This window comes from Cheilinus undulatus, linkage group 21 (assembly GCF_018320785.1).
Source record: "Cheilinus undulatus linkage group 21, ASM1832078v1, whole genome shotgun sequence".
NCBI lineage: Eukaryota > Metazoa > Chordata > Actinopteri > Labriformes > Labridae > Cheilinus > Cheilinus undulatus.
In genome coordinates, this window is record NC_054885.1 from 10,833,535 (window position 1) to 10,851,095 (window position 17,561).

Sequence of the window (17,561 nt, forward strand, 5' to 3'; positions counted from 1 at the left end):
TGAGATCATTTTCAATGGTATTTATATTTTACATCGTGTCCCAACTTTTTTGGAATTAGGGTTGTGTTTAATATTTTCATAAATGGTGACATTCCATAAAGGCATATCAATCTTTTAATCCTTTTTTCCCTTAATGGATTAACCAATCACATTCTATAGCGCGATCACATCGCTCGTGCACGCCCCCCCACTCTCCTCGCGTCCTCCTCGCTGTGCCCGCGCGCCTCTGGGTGCGCGCAGGACCCGTCCCTACAGCAGAGAGCAGCAGCGCATCCATCCTGCCGTGGAGCCGGGAGCGTGGAGCCGCGAGGAGCGCACACACTGAGACACACGGAGAGAGAGAGAGAGAGAGTGAGAGAGAGAGAGAGAGTGAGAGAAGGAGAGCCACAGAAGATGGACGGAGTGGGATCGTTCGGAGCGGGCAGGGCCGGAACCACCATCGACCCCATCGCCTTCGCCAAACAGCCGACGACCATCCTCAGAGTGCTGTCCTGGGTGAGAGAGCTTTAAAACCTACTGCTGTTTGCGTGGATGTGTGGATGTGAAGGGGGGTCCTCTGTGTTGTCGTTGCTGCGCGAGCCCCGTGACTGCTTCTCACCGCAAAAATAGACCCTCGGAAATCCAGCCATAATTGATACAGGCAGTGGGGACGTTCTGTTTCAAACGAGGGTGTTTTAAGTAAAAATGAAGCATTCAGGGTGTAACCAGGGCCTGGTAGCTGTCTTACACCATGACCAATGAAACTGAGCCCACTACAGACGTTTTAACAGGAGAAACCCTCTTATTCTGCTTTAAAATGCTGCTTTATTTTAAACCAGCACGGATGTGTACTGGACTAGGCCTGGACTGATAGAAAACATCAACACAAATACAGCTTATTCATTCCCCAGCCTTCATCCCTCTCATTCATCATGTTATTATTTCATATCTGACATTTTACAGTGTAATTCAACACTCACACCTTCTCCGTTTATATCACACTGACCATTTTCAGCCAATGATTTTGCTGATTTACCCTAAACGGTCGTCGTCCGTCATCCCACCCATGATTGGTCCGTGATCATCATTACGCACGCGGGCAGGGCCACGGAGACGCGTCGTGCCCTGACGTTTGATGTAACGCATCACCTTTGGGTGACACGCAGAAGGTCTCCTCTAGCAGTGCGGAAGAGGAGCAGCCTATTCATGTGAACGGAGGATGCTTCAAAATGAAATGTTTGGGTGCCAGAAACTTGGCATCAAGATGAGCCAAAGAGGAAAAAACATTTTGGCACATGCCATGTCTCTGTACATGAACAAATGCCTCTCTTTTTATTTATTTCAAATGATTAGATAGTCTACTGTGGACTTTCAGCACTAAAAACTGATGTATCCTATAAGATATAATCAAAATTATCTCGTTTGTACGGAGGCCCTAAGCAGGCATGCACATTTATTTTTCTTACTGTTTTACCCTTGATAATGAGTAAATTTTTCTTCCGTTTTAACACTAGTTTTTATGAAGCCCAGGAGGTGACATGAACATGTTTGTTTTTATACGCACGTGCGATTTAGTATCCCGCACATGTGATTTAGTATCTCGCACGTGTGATTTAGTATCTTGTACATGCATTTTATTATCTCGCGCATGCATTTTATTCATATCTTGTACATGCGTGTGATTTCTCAGTATCACGTGTGCGCGTTTTATTCTGAGATACTGAGAAATCGCACACGTGAGATATGAATAAAACGCACGCGTGAGATGATAAAGCAGACATATGAGATACTGAATCACATGTGCAAGATACTAAATCGCACGTATGAGACACTAAATCAAACATATGAGATACTAAATCACACGTATGAGATACTAAATCACACGTACGAGACACAAAATCACACGTACAAGATACTAAATCACACGTACGAGATACTAAATCACATGTACGAGATACTAAATCACACAACAAGATACTAAATCACACGTACAAGATAGTAAATCACACATACGAGACACTAAATCACATGTACGAGACACTAAATCACACATACGAGACACTAAATCACACATACGAGATACTAAATCACACGTACTAGATACTAAATCGCACATGCGTATTAAAAAAACGTTCATGTCACCTCCCGGGCTCTGTAAGTTTTCCCTTGATTATGGAAAAAAAAAGACAGAGTAAAATATAATGTCTGGATTTATGTTTATGGATTTATGAACTCAGATGACTTTCTTCTTGGATTCAGTAACCCAACATGTTCAGTTTGCAATCCAAATAATCCACCAACAGTGTTGGGGGTAACGCATTACAAAGTAATCTGAGTTCTCAGATTACTTTTTTGTTGTAACAAATAACGTAACGCGTTAGCTTTAAGCTGTAAAGGTTTTCCTGTCTGTTAGCGGTGTTCTCAGGCTGCAGACATACAGATTATGGGCTGTAAATTATGCTGTACATTGGCATTAGAGTCTGCACATTCAAATGCAGACGTACGGTTGTTTTTACAACCAACGCGTGGAACGAGTGGCTAAAGGGTTTTAATATTTAGTAACGCAAATGACTCTAATACGTTAGTTTTTCAAGTAGGTAACGCAGTAACGTAACAAATTACTTTTCTCAGTATGTAACGCAGTAATCTAACGAATTAGTTTCAAAAGTAACGCTCCCCAACACTGTCCACTAAGTGGTTACCTTTTTAGAAGTTGCTAATTTCTCCTCCTTTTTAGTTACCTTGCAAAGCTGCCAGACTCCCCGTCTGTCATCAGGCAACTCCATTATGCAAAGCTCCCATCTGCAACTTGTGCCACATCTAAACACAGTTTGGACCAACCAGTGTCATTTAAGGAGAATGAGGCGGGGTTTCGTTGTGCTGGAAGCGTACTGTAATGGGTGCCTTCTGTGTAGTGGTTAGCTTGGATGTAGCTATACTATATCAGCAGTTTCATTAGAACTGGACTACATGCAAAACTTCTGCTGACCTGCTGACATGAGTTTGCAATTTGGGGGGGTGTTATGGTGAAAGCCCCTCCTGGCAGAGAAGATGTTTTTGCACATCTCCCTACAGCTCAGGTTAGTTCCACCTACAACCTCATTTTGTCTTTTCGCTCTGATTGGTCCGTCATAAATGTAACAGACAGAATGTTCGACCAATCACCTTTCAAACAGTGTTAATTTTGTCCACTAAACAAAAAATGTCTGTTCACAGCCTTTTTTTTTAAGTCCTGCCCTTCTCAAACAGTTGTATGAAATAGAAATATATCCATTTAATGAGATATGAAACAGTCTATCTGGTGTGTGTAGTTTTAAAAATTGAAAAAAATGAAAGCCCCAAAGCACGTGCACAGTTTCTGTTTCTCTCTAACTTCTTTGCAGGTATCTGTGTACCAGCAGAAAGTAGATTGACACCCCTGTCGGTTAGCTATAGCTTACCATAGCTGTTGGTTAGTTGTGGCCAACTATAGCTGTCGGTTAGCTATAGCTAACTGACAGCTATAGTTAGCTATAGCTAACTATAGCTGTTGGTTAGCTATAGCTAACTCCACCAGCAAGATGTTAAAGAACAGCATTCACTTTGTGGAAATATCCTCATTATGTTCAGTTTTTTGACAGGAACAACATGATTGGACTCAAGTTTAAAAACCCATGATTTATTATTTTCACTGAAACAACTGTATCTGTGTGCAACATGCTGCACAATTCTTGCAAAAAAAAAAAAAAAAATCATGGCAGCATGCAGGTTGATATCAATCAGAATCAGCTTATGCAACAAGGAATTTGACCCTGGTTAACTTTGCTCTCAATGTACAGGAATTAAACATTAAAAAATCAAAATTAAATAAAACTGAAATAAAGTGTAAAAACGGAAAGATTTAAATATGTACAAGCTCTTGTTAGGTATTATCTCTAGTATATACAAGTCTGTTTGTACTAATGGTATGGTTGCAGGATGTGCTAGGTGTGCAAGAATGCTGACTAGACATGATCAGGGTGTAAAACATGCAAGAATGTGGGCAGATTTACACCAGGTAAATAATGCCGCTCATAACTAGTGCAAATGTACATATGAGGTAAGGCATTTTATCGTGGGGAGTTTTCTTACAGTAGTCAAGTTACAGTAAAGCAGTAAAGAGATATTTTACATCAAACAGGGCATCAAATGTATTTCATGTCAAGATAAAAAGAGAGTATTATTATTATTATTGATGCATATATGACCATAAAACTTCCAACAGAACCTTTACTCAGGACATGCGTCAGCTCGAATAAAAGCTAGGAAAGATTGAATATTCAATATTTCTCAGATAGATGTTGAAGGCCATTTTATATCACTACTTTCCCCCAACTCCTAAAGTAGGATTGGTAATTTTATGTAATGTAAAAGGATAATATTGATCTAGTAAAGTGCAGCTTCAGTGCTCTAGCTGGGAGTTTGTTTGTTTTTTTCAAATCAAGAGATTTTCCAAGTTTGTGTCAGACTTTGACAATAAAATGAAATGAAAACACTCCAGGAGAGTTATGTTATCTTAAAATTGTAGAACAATACAGGAAATATATTTAAAAGTACTTGCTGTAAAGAAACAAGGTTGTCACAATAGACAGTACTTATCTGATTTATGATCGATAGGATCAAAAAGCAGAAAAGCTTTAAAAATATATGTGAACCAGTGAGTAATCTAGATATGAGCGAGTCCAGGAAAAACTGCAAGAATACACCTGCACACTGTCTAAAATGCACAAATAAATTGACAGCATGAAGGAGTTTGCTTACAATTTTTTGTCTATTTGGGCAAACTATGGAAACTCCAAGAAGACAAACATTCAAGCTACTCAATTTTTTTGGATCATTTCTAATAGTTTTCTGAAGCTATGACTTTTTAAGTATCAGGATAGCAACAGTGCTTTTCTCATGATATGGAATTTATTTTAGGAAAACCGGTATTGCTATCCTGAGATAATGGGATAAAATCTATAGATGTATATCCTCTGAGGGCTTCCATGCAGCTCTACAGAGAGTATAGAAAGCATTAAATCCATGCAAAAAAGTTGATATGCAACGTCTTTCTCTAAATAATATGACATGCTTCTGTTTTGATCTCCCCTATTTCCAGAGCTGTTTCCCTAATCAACTATACATTTATCTATGTATATAGGGCATAAATAGTGCCTGAATTGGTACTTTTTAGAGAATTAAAAGGCTGCCAAGAATCAGGGAGAGAATAAAAGCTGTCTGGGTATCAAAGATGATTCACAGAAATATCTTTACAACATGCCAGTCAGAATAGACTAAGAAAAGGAAAATTCTGTGATTTCATAGTGTGTATCCATGAGCTACCAGACAAAAATGCAGAAATACAGACGAAAAGAATACAGAGTACAACAGAAGATTTTTTTATGTGAGCACTCGAGCAGTGGTGTAGTGAGGGTGTATGCAGATATAGAGCGTATACCCAATTATTTTATTGTATTCATAGAGCAGTGATCATCAATTGGAGGCCCGGGGGCCACAACAGGCCCTCCATGGCTTCCCATCCAGCCCTCGGAGGATCATTAAAATCAGAAAATTTGACAAGGAAAAGATATGGCCTGCTATTGTTGAGCATTGTTGTTTGAGAGTGCAATTTTTCTTTCTGAGAATCTACACTAAAGCTCTGTTTCCTGCATGTGTGTTTGACCATCAAGAGGGCTCTAGAAATATGTAAGTAAAATACCTCAATCGCCCCCTTGTGGCTGGCTTCAGTATAGGTGACAGGTATATAAGAGGTGTTAAGTAGACATGTCCATTTATTTTGAAAAGAACTAATATTTTTACAAGAATATGTTAATTCAAGCAAAATACTGAATTTAGTTTAATTTCAATGTCCAGCCCCCACAGCATCTGTCAAGAAAAAGCTAGCCCCTGTGTGAATTGAGTTGATGACCCCTGTCATAGAGTTTACCCACTTATAAATACAGTAATGGTAACAAACACACCACTCACAGACCTGCAAGTTGTCCACTGTGTTTTCTGTGGTGTGCCACTCATTCAATTCTTCAAATTCCAGCTCTGAATGAAACAGCAAGAGTTGATAATGTAACTAGGGCATATCAACCTCATAAAAACAAAGAAAGCATCAACACTGAGCTCTGTAGTATGAATGAGATGGTCCAAACTTTGTTTGGTCATCAGTGTCAACTCCTCCACGGACCAAAACATGCTACTCTGAGACAAAATAGGCACCAGTAACACGTGACTTCATGGGAAATTTGCCCATGAGTCTGTAACAGCAAAGACTTTATGGGGCATGGATGGCCTAGTGGTTTAAGGCGCGCCCCATGTACACAGACGGCCTGGGTTCATGTCCGCATGTCTTTCCCCAGCTCTCATCCCTGTTTCCGATTTTGTCCTATACTCTATCAACATACTTGTCTTCCCTCATCTATCTGCAACAAACTGCTCTCAAAGTTGTTGATAACCATTGATGGTGGCTTTTTCTCCAGCTCCTGCTTCAAAGATGCCTTCTTTTCTATAAAATGTATTGGGAGCAAATTTCTAGTCATCAGTTTCATTATTAGAAGGCTAATCTTCCCCACTCTGGTCTCCTTGTGAACAATCTGTGCTATCTGGTGCTAACAGGGCTAACTCTTTGTTTGTTTGTTTGCATACAGGCCATATAAAAGTACATAAACATTGTCCAAATAATGCCGTTAATACATACTCGACTACCTGTACCCACCCCTCGTGCTGAGCTGAGTTAACTGGCTTCTTTTTAGCCGAAGGCTGGTGTGTGAACCAGTGCTGTAAAGCTGTATGCATGCAGAGAACTTCAGCCTGCTGTTGAAGTTTCATAGTGCCTAAACCAGGCAACTGGGGCTCTCTGTGGATATGATATTGATGCCATTCTTCGTGTTGAAAGTTATCGTGCTATTAGATCAACATTTAAACTACCAATTTAAGATGGAATAGTTTCATATTGATGCTCTAGATAAATAAAGCTAATGAAAAAGTGCAGTGAAAGTGACTAGACTACTCGACTAGCTCATTTAGACTTGAGCGTTTTGCTTTACATCGATAAAGTAATTCTCTAAAAAGCATGCACAAATAGAGCTTTGATCCAAATGTAGCAAAAGCACCTTCATGTTTATGTGCTCAGATTATACCCACACATGATCAGTTTGAACTGTGGAGCTGACATTATCCCAACGTTGGTCTCTCCACCATCATATGACCCGCACCCCCATGTGTAGGTCCACGTTTGTGTGAGTGTGCGTATCACATGGCCCTATTCTGCCATCGAGTGTTAGTCAGCTGACGAGGTTCAACAGGCCTGTGCAGATCATGAAAAAGGAAGAAAAAACAGAGAAATCAGCACAGATCAGACCTAAAGAAGGCTGTTATTCATAAAAATGGGAAAACAGGATCATTAATAGCATGGGCTAAAGCAGCCGTCCTCTTGTAGCATACGTACATCGCCTCAGGACTGTGTGATTCTTGAGGGGAAGTGAAGCATCCACCTCCACAATCAGTCACAGAGAAAGAGAGGAAATTAGGTTAATGCTTCTGCTCACAGAGGCGCTCTCGAGTAGTCCTGATGCATTCGGTTTCTAGTAAGCCTGGGAAAATGTTTGATTGTTTGTTTGTGCTATAATATGAATATTCATGTCTGTTTTTTCTTCTTATCTCCTCTCCTAAAGATATTCTCTCTGGTGGTCTTCGCCTCCATCGTGAACGAAGGTTACGTTAACTTCGGCAGCGAGCGCCTCCACTGCGTCTTCAACCAGAATGCAGATGCATGCAACTACGGCGTGTTCATGGGCCTGGTGGGCCTGCTGGCGTGCTCCTTCTTCTTCCTGCTCGACTACAAGTTCTCGTCCATCAGCTCCGTCAAAGACAGAAAGAAGGCCATCATGCTGGAGATCGGCTTCTCGGGTGAGGAGGCATATGTGTTCAGGAAGTTCACTGGAAAACATCTGCTCTTTTTATGTTTTGGAGGCCATTTTCACACATGAAATCTCCCTGATTTAGTTGTTCTGATAAGCACATTGCTGTGGGAGACTATCTCTATTGAACAGAGGGGTTAGGGCTAGGCATGAAGAGGCGGGACATGATGCTGTACAGTCTATGGTAGAGTCCCGAATGGAGGTTATGTGCAGGTTAAACAAATTCAGTTGTTTGCATTCACACATGCAGCTAGCTTTAAAAATGTCAGGACATTTTCAGGAGTTTTGTCACAAATGCCCAAAGAATTAGCTTATAATTGCCAGTAATTGACAAGAGTGGGTCTTAAATCAAAATATAAATACTGTATTAACATCATCATCCTGACTTCTTCATACAATCCAAATTCCAAAAAAGTTGGGGTGCTGTGTAAAACGTAAAGAAAACAGAATGCAGTGACTTGTAAATCTCATAAGCTGATATTTTATTTACAACAACATAAACATGTTGCTCTAAAATCTCTATATACTTTTCTGCATTGATAGCGTCTTTCCAGATGTGTAAGCAGTCCATGCCATAGGCACTAATGCAACCCCAGAGATGCAGGCATTGCACTGATAGCAAGCTGGATGGCTGAGGCCCCAGGGCACAGCATCTGGGGTATTCAAAAATAATATCAGATTTTGATTCATGTGACCACAGAACAGTTTTCCATTTTGCCTCAGTCCATTTTAAATTAGCTTTTGCCTAAAGGATGTGGCTGCATTTCTGCATCATGTTCATATATGGTTAGTGGTACCTATGAAAAACACTTGGAGGAGCATTTTGCAACTAATTAGGTTAATTGACAACAGGTTAGTAATATGACTGGATATAAAGGTTCACCAATCTGTAAAACTAATTTGAAAAATGAATGTAAAAATGCAAAGACTTTGAATATCCAACCATCTACAGTACATAATATCTTTAAAAGATTAAGAACATCTGGTGAAATCTCTGTGTGCAAGGGAAAGGCCAAAGGTCAGCATCAGATGCTTATGATCTTCTGGCTCTCAGCCAGAGAAAACAGCATGATTCTGTTCTGGAAGTCACTGCACGGGCTTAAGGACACTTCCAGAAATCATTGCCTGTAAACACAGTTTGCTGTGACATACACATATGCAAGTTAAAGCTGTATCATGCAAAGAAAAAGCCATGTCTGAACACGATCCAGAAAAGCTGTCTTCCTCTCTGAGTTGGGCTCATTTAAAATGGACTGAGGCAAAATGGAAAACTGTTCTGTGGTCAGATTAATCAAAATTTGAAATTTCATTTGGAAACCAAAAGAGTGTCCTGCTGACTACAAAGAATAGGGACAATCCAGTTTGTTATCAGTGCACAGTTCAAAAGCCTGATAGTATGGGGCTGCATTAGTGCCTAAAGCATGGGCTGCTTACACATCTGGAAAGGCAGTATCAATGCTGAAATGTGTATAGAGGTTTTAGAGCAACAACTTCTAGAATCCTCCACCAAACAAGAATGGGACAACATTCCTCTCCCAAAACTCCAACTACTGGTCCCCTCACTTCTGAGATGTTTACAGACTGTTGTTGAAAGAAGGGATGCTGCACAATAGTAAACATGGCACTGTCCCTACTTTTTTGAGACGTGTTGCTGCCACTAAATTCAAAATGAATTATTATTTACCCTGAAATGGTAAAGTGTCTCAGCTTCAACATCTGATATGTTGTTTATGTTCTATTGAGAATGAAACATGGGCTTATGAGATGTGCAAATCATTGCAACGCCCAAACTTTTTTGGTACTTGGGTTGCACATTAACTTAATTGGTTGTGCTTTATATTAAAAGTGTAGGTCCATTTGAATTTTATCAGTGAAATCACTAAAAATTTTTGACTCAATGTATGAAATGTAGAGAGCTTAAATCATCCATATTTTCAGTGTTTCACACACAACCAGGTTGTCACTGTTTTAATTGGTTGGTGTGTGATGTCATAGGTCATAGGTCAACCAGAAGAAGGTCTAATAGTAACTGAAAAGAGACATTTTACCACCCACTTCCCTCTGTCAATAAATTGATTCTCCTCCAGTGCATGCATAATGACTAAACACCGTGGTCCAATGAAATGGCCTTATTGAGCTATCGCTGTAGCCGTAGCTAACTGTGCATGTGAGCCGACTGAGTGTCCTTATGAATGTTTGATTAAAAAGAATTATTCCAATAGCCGGGCTTCCCCAAAATATTACTACAAGGCTCACGTCTTTGTTCCTGACAGCTGCTTTCTCGCACCACGAAACATCAGGGGAACTGAGACCTGTTGTTTACATTAAAAGGTATTAGAGAACTGAGAGTATTTTGAATGTCTAAAAGGAACAAAGAACTGCTTCAGTGGGACAGGAATTGAGAATTCACCTGCAGTTCAAGCTGTTTCAAAGTAAGACTGGAAATTACCTTTCTTTTTGTTCTAAAAATGGCCTCTTATTTTGCCGCTTCTTTTGCAGGTTTCTGGACTTTCCTGTACTTTGTAAGTTTCTGCTTCCTGGCCAATCAGTGGTCTCGGACTTCATCTGATGATCTACCGCTCAACCAGGGGGCAGATGCAGCCAGGGCAGCCATCACCTTCTCTTTCTTCTCAATAATCACCTGGGTAAGAGCTACAACAATGCAGCATGAGTAGTTAGTATCTTCTTTATCGGTTATGTAGCCATTTAAGCGGTACTGGACCAACTTATTTGATAGTTCCCTATCAGCATAGACAGGGTTGTCATGGCCTGGCTGTGTGAAACTGCTGTGACATCCAAGACGAAAACAATGGAGGACATTGAGGTGATCGAAAATAAGGAACTTTAGGGATATTAGTGACAGTAACTTAACCATAAAAAAGGAACTTGTTATGGATTGAAAAGGAAAAAAAGGAACAGTATAAAGGTAAATCCCTGATAACACAAGGTCTAGATGACAACTACAAAGGACCACAAAACACATTTCCACTACTCTATTCTTCAGTTGATTTTTCAGGTGAATGAGGCCTAAAGTAAGTGTTCAGAGGTATTTCTGTCAAGAAATTAGATGGGCCGAGTTTTTGCAGATGTAGCTATTTGTTGTTTTAGTAAGTGCTTCTCCTTATTATCACATTAATGTAGTCAAAGAATAGCAGATCAGTGCTGGTCTCGACCGATCTTGATGGAAAATCCTAAGCTCAGCCAGTCCAAGATCGAGATAAGACCAAGACATTCAAAATGTGATCTTGAGACCGGTCTTAAGACCAAGACGTTCTGGAGTACTATGACACTACTAAACACTTCCACTTTCTAGTAGTATCACTTAGACTTGACTGTGTAATATCCATCAGGGATGAAATTTCACTAACAGTCTTACTGTAAAGGTGACATCCATCACAGTAAAGTCACTGGCTCTTCAGAACCCATTTGTTTCACAAATGTTTGGAAATGGAGACTGCATGGCTAGGTCCTTGATTTTATACACCTGTGGCAACAGGTGTTATTAATTGGCAAAACACTGATGTAAACCTTCCCTGCCATTTTCTAGAAAAAAAAGTTGCTTTTAATCATTTCTTTTCTGTAGGATTTCAGAGAATACACGATGAATTGAATTAAAACATTATATTATCTAACGCAGGGTAGATTATAACACAATAGCCTCCTGGGCAATGATGCGTGAAAGGCAACCCATTACTTTGTTGTAAAAAACACAACTATGTAAAATATCACCAGAAACCATCAAAAGAAAAAGCTTTAAATGAATAATGGTGACTGAAAAATGTTAAGGTCTTCCCTATGTTTGACTGAGCAAAAGAGAAAAGTTAACACTAAACAGGCATTAGAGGCCTCCTGACCACTGTGGCCTCTACATCTGATCAGGTCGTCTGATAATCCATCCATGACCTCAGCTTCTGGCAGCAATCCATTACTGACAGATTTGATGTGAGACAATGGTAATGCATCATGCTGAGTATGTTTACTTTCAGTTATTGTGGATTGTTAGCAGAGAGGACACTTTTATTGTGTCCTAAGAAGAACAGGATCCTGTGTCTTGCGCAGAAACCCCACACTATCATTGGTTTTCAGTTCTAAATGAAATAGCTGCTTTATTCTGTGACCACAATTTCTTTAGCGTTGTGTCAACAACTCCTGTGGCTTGGTCACCAAATTTGGGCACTTAGTCTCATTCCTCTTGTTCTCTTTTTCAGCTAAGTAAAAGGGGTGCTGCTCGTGTGGCAGCCCCGCAGTTCTCCCGCTCCTGTCCTCCCCCTGTTATGTGTCAATGTCTTTTTTATGTTTCTTGGACGGGATGTAACTGAAAGGCAATTTCCCCCCCGGGGGATCAATAAAGGATTGGTTGATTGATTGATTGACTGATTAAAATGCCAGAGTTTACATGACTTTATGCTGTTATTAGCTTGCACCTATTTGCAAATTATCTACTGTGACCATGAGGCATCATCAGGACCAATCAAAGGAATCCAACCTTTGAATCGTAGTAGTCCAAACTGGGTGTCTGAGTGACAGAAACAAGACACACAGAGCTGAGAACAACAAACCATGAGGAAGATGCAATGTTTTACAAATCTCAAAAACCCATATTTTGTCATCAATATGGCATAAAAATGTCAGATGTTAAAAGTGAGACATTTAACCATAAATAAAGAATATTATATACCACTGTGTAGCATCCCCTCTTCTTTTAACAACAGTCTGTAAGCATCTAGGAAATGAGGATACCAGTAGCTGGAGTTATGAGAGTGGAATGTTGTCCCATTCTTGTCTGATGTAGGATTCTAGCCGCTCAACAGTCTTGTGTTGTCTTTGTCAGATTTTTCTTTTTATGATGCGTCAAATGCTCTCTATTGGTGAAAGGTCTGGACTGCAAGAAGGCCAGGCAAGTATCCAGACTCTTCTTCTCTGAAGCCATGCTGTTGTGATGGATGTAGTATGTGGTTTAGCATTGTCTTACTGAAACATGAAAGGCCATCAGAAAGAGCTGTTGTCTGGATAGGGGGGCAGTGTGTTGCTATCATTGATAGTGCCTTTCCAGATGTGTAAGCTACACACACAAATTCAACCCCATACCATCAGAGATGCTGGCATTTGAACTGTGCACTGATAACAAGCTGGATGGTCCTTCTCTTTAGTCCACAGGACACAGCATCCATGGTTTACAAAAGGAATTTCAATTTTTGATACATGTGACCACAGAACAGTTTTCCATTGTGCCTCAGTCCATTTTAAATGTGCTCAGAGAGGATGGTAGCATTTCTGGATCATGTTAGCATATGGCTACTTCTTTGCACAGTGCAGCTTTAACTTGCATTCGTGGATGGCATAGCAAACTGTGTTGACAGTGATTTTTGGAAGTGTTCCTGAGCGATACAGGGATTTCCAGTACAGAATCATGTCTGTTTTCAATGCAATGCCCCCCCGAGGGCCAAAAGATCAGGAGCATCCAGTATAAACCTTCAGCCTGGTCTCTTAAGCTCAGAGATTTCACCAGGTCTTTGAATCTTTTCATGAGATTATGCATTGTGGATGGTGGGATATTCAAAGTCTTTCCAGTTTTACATTGAGGAACATTTTTCTGCACAAATTCAAGATACAACTTATTGCAGATTGGTGAACCTCTACCAATCTTAACTTCTGAGGGACTCTGCCTCTGTAAAATGCTCCTTTTATACCCAGAATTGTCACTGACCTGTTGCCAATTAACCTAACTTACTGCAAAAAGTACCTCCAGCTGTTATTCATTAGTACCATTTCCTTTTTGCCCTGTCCCTACTTTTCCCCACATCAGACATGAATGGGACAACATTCCTATCCCAAAACTCCAGCAACTGATCTCCTCGCTTCTCAGACATTTACTGGCTGTTGTTAAAAGACTAGGGGATGCTACAGAATGGTAAACATGGCCTGTCTCTACTTTTTTGATGAGCCAGTATTTTTCATGATATGGTAAAACGTCTCAGTTTCAACATCTGATATGTTTTGTATGTGTACCCTAAGCGTCTATTTCCCTATTCGGCTAAACGCTCATTTAAAATCCATTTAACCGACTAGTCTAAAGAGGAGAAAATCCTTAGAAAACAGTCAAATTCCTCAGTGTGTCACTGTGTTAGCAGGTGGGATGTGAGCCTGAAAGACTCTACAGTGTGGCTAACATTAGAAGCTAGCTCTGCCAGCCTTCATTCCCCCTTGCAGATTAATATCGTGCTTTGACACGTGGCACTTCGGTTGAGTGAGTTCAACCCTTGACAGCCTACACACCACTTTATTTCCATTTATTACCTAGAAAACGGTCATACTGAGCTGTTCCTACTACGTGCTAACTGCTAAGCTAAGTCAGTGTTTATGAAAAAAAATAAGTAATTAGTTAAACCAGCTTGTAAACCAGCACCAGCTAATATGAAAAACGAACATAACCATTTAACCGCGTGCATCCCTAGTTGTTTATGTTCTTTTTGAATAAAAAATATTGCATTCTGTTTTATTTACATTTAAGCCGCGCCTCAACTTTTTTGGAATTAGGGTTGTATTTAGCAAGGGTACATTTGCTGTATCAATGTCTAAAGTGCATCATAGCATATCTTTTAGGACTGTTTTTAAAGATGTCCCCCCTCTGTCCCTGTAGGCTGGTCTAACGGTCCGTGCAGTCCAGAAGTATCTCCTCGGCACAGACATGACTCTGTTCACCACAGAGCATATGGACGGCGGCGCGCCCACCCAGCCGTACCCCTCCAATTCACCTGGAGGCGGCACCACCGAGACCACAGAGACCTACCAGAGCCCGCCATTCACTGAGAACAACGCAGCACCCACGTACCAGGTTCCCATTTACTAGGCGAGAAAGACCGAGGAAGGTTGGGAGAGGAAGAAGTGATGGAAAACCTGTTGCTATTTATCTGGGCTGAGTTTTCAATAGGTGTTCAAACATTGGCCTTTGCCTTCTTTGTTTCCTTTTCTTGTATCCTTTCCTTCCTTGACATTCCAGCTTTTTCTGCACTTTTCTAGACATCTACTACAAACAGTATTCCCTTCTTTAGCACACCCAGTGTTGTCAGATAAGAGCAGATTTGTTAAAAAGAAAACAAGGGGAGGAAATGTAGAAGAGGAGGCCACTGTGCTGTGTTCAAACATAGAAAAGAGACGAAGGGATCAACAGGTTTGGGACTCAACCACAAAGCAGTATTAGGCAGAAATAGTGCAGAAGGCATTCACATACGGCACCTTCGTCTTATTCTTTTCCTTCATTCGAGTGTTAAATCCCCTTTTCACGCCAAACAGTACGGGGAATGTGATTTTTTTTTTTTTTTTTTTTTAGCTGCGGGTCTGATTGCGCCTCCCTCTTTTCCCTGCTGCAGTTAAAAGTGATCATGTGTGTTGAATCTGCATGTTTCCAAACTTAGACATCAACTAAGTGCCATAATGTAATGTGTGTCTCAGACAGTGACTTAAGTTAGTACATTTCCACATGCTGTAAAAAACGACAACAATGTTTTGTGACCAAGTGCAATATCTCAATTTCTTATGTAAGTCTGTAGGTAGGTGTAACATGTACCGTAGGTAGGCTATTTACCATCAGACTTGACACGTTGTAGGCACTGTCTCAAATTACATACTAGTCTTTGAACTGTACCGAGATTCAGGCTTATTTTCAATTTAAAATCAAACTTTGACTGGGCTTTCCAGATGTGGAGAGTCACTGTATATCCAACAAAACCTGATCTTAGCTTGTTGTCAGTTTAGATACAATAATGATTAGTCAAAACGCTCTCATGTCATCTCATCAAGTATTCTAGTCTTCCTGTATGTGGTAGTGACCTTTTATTTAAACACACTTTAAAGAAATATGGTATCACAATGCAAAATGTCTCACTCATTAGAATAATAGCTAGATCTGCGTGATTCTAGTCCATTAATATATTAGGGTCAGTTATTCCTGGTTGATCATTTGGGGAACTTTTAATCCACACTTAATAACTTTTCAGTGTTGTGTTTCTGCGCCAGGCATGGCGGGATTACCGAGTTGGTTTAACAGGCACCGGACCCGCCTGACCCCTTAGGCCGGAAACTCTTTGATGTGACTTTAAACAATTTTTGGTCAGAATCAGTCAAAGGACTTCAAAAACACAAAAAGACATTTAAAATGATCAAGACATACAGCAAAGCAGCTCAAAGGTGCAAAATTAACAAGAAGATGGAGACAAAATGATGACATAAAGACTGATAATGACAGAGACTAAAAACTACTTCAACAAAACACAACAACAAAGGGATTAAAAAAACTTCAAAGAGACTAAGGCTCAGTCCCAGTCCCAGTTTTTATCCCAACCTCTGTGCCTCGTTTTTATGTGCCCTCTTGCCCCTGGAAACAGAGCTACAAAGGGTAATAGTGAATCTTCCACAAAACCGGTAACCTTGCAAAGCAGATGGATACGCCTCTTTCCGTGTTTCTCACTGTCAAATCCATCTTGCAGAGCTCCCGTCTGAACCGTTTGGGCCCGGTTAGAAAGTGACAGGACCAATCAGTGACAAGGGGGCAGTACTCTCAGGCATGGCAGTCGTGACGTAAACAAGCAGCAGCAAGAGCTGGTGCAGTTATGGAGGAAGAGATTAGCGTGGATGCTGCTAAAGCGCCAGTTTTATCAGAATTTGACAACAATTCTTCGTTTAAAGAAGAACAAAGAACAGCAGTGAGTTGTTTTCTTTTCAAAAACGACAAAAGTTGAGTACTTACATGTCTAAAGTCGCCATGTTTCCCATTATTCCTCTGTAGCTTCGCACGCGCTGCTCGATAGCTGCTATGTCACATGTTTTGTTGCTCTGATTGACCGTAGAGATGTGACAGACAGACATTCATCCAATCACAATCCAAGTTTTTTTCAAAGCCTCTGCCTTTTCTCAAACGTTTCCTATTGAAGCTTTCCCAGATGGATGTGTGAAACACATCCATCTGGCATGACAGGTTACAAAATCGGACATTGCGCCATCAAAAGTTGGCAATGGGTTTTATTTCTGCTACATGATTTTTGTAAAGATCAAAAGGGCCACAGTACATCAAAACAGCATAAAAAAGGTAATAGAGAGTTGCCATAATTTTAACGTCTTATTTAAGGATAATCTACTTACATTTATACAATTCTTTTGTGCTCTAGCAGCCATCTCATTTATGATTTGAGGATCATTTTGGCATATTCCTATAAAACTTGGCTTGGGGTGTGCCTCTAGAATAACTGTTTCAGTCAGAAACACTCTCACAGTTTTCTTTGGTGGGAAAGGCTCTGTTCACAAGATGCTCCCAGTTAGTAAAGCAGCATGGAAGGAAACTTAAACCACCGTGCATATTAATCACGATGAATTAGTTTACATAGTAGCATGAATCCTAATATGAGGATGCAACAAGCTTTATGCTATAAAGGAGGAGGCTGGGGTGGAGGCAGTTGAGCATTAGCATTAGTGCAAGTAGGTATTAGTGAAAAGTACCTCATATTTAAATACACCGCTGTGCTGAGAGAAAAGCTGTGATTGGCTGTGAGAGCTGGGGGGGCGAAAGTAGGGATCAGCTGGTCATCAGCCGACTAATGCTAAGCTTAATCTAAAAGACCATATATCCCTAGCATCCCCAACAGGGTGCCTTGAAAAAGC

At 40.4% G+C, this 17,561-nt stretch overlaps 1 protein-coding gene across 1 annotated transcript; it reads left to right on the forward strand.

Annotated features, from left to right (window-relative positions):
* Nucleotides 1-295: 295 nt before the first annotated feature.
* Nucleotides 296-16,434, forward strand: syngr3a (synaptogyrin 3a). The gene is made up of 4 exons (XM_041778111.1): nt 296-495; nt 7,662-7,896; nt 10,407-10,552; nt 14,548-16,434. The coding sequence occupies exons 1-4, from the start codon at nt 394-396 to the stop codon at nt 14,755-14,757; spliced, it is 693 nt and encodes a 230-aa protein (XP_041634045.1). The 5' UTR covers nt 296-393; the 3' UTR covers nt 14,758-16,434.
* Nucleotides 16,435-17,561: the final 1,127 nt, after the last annotated feature.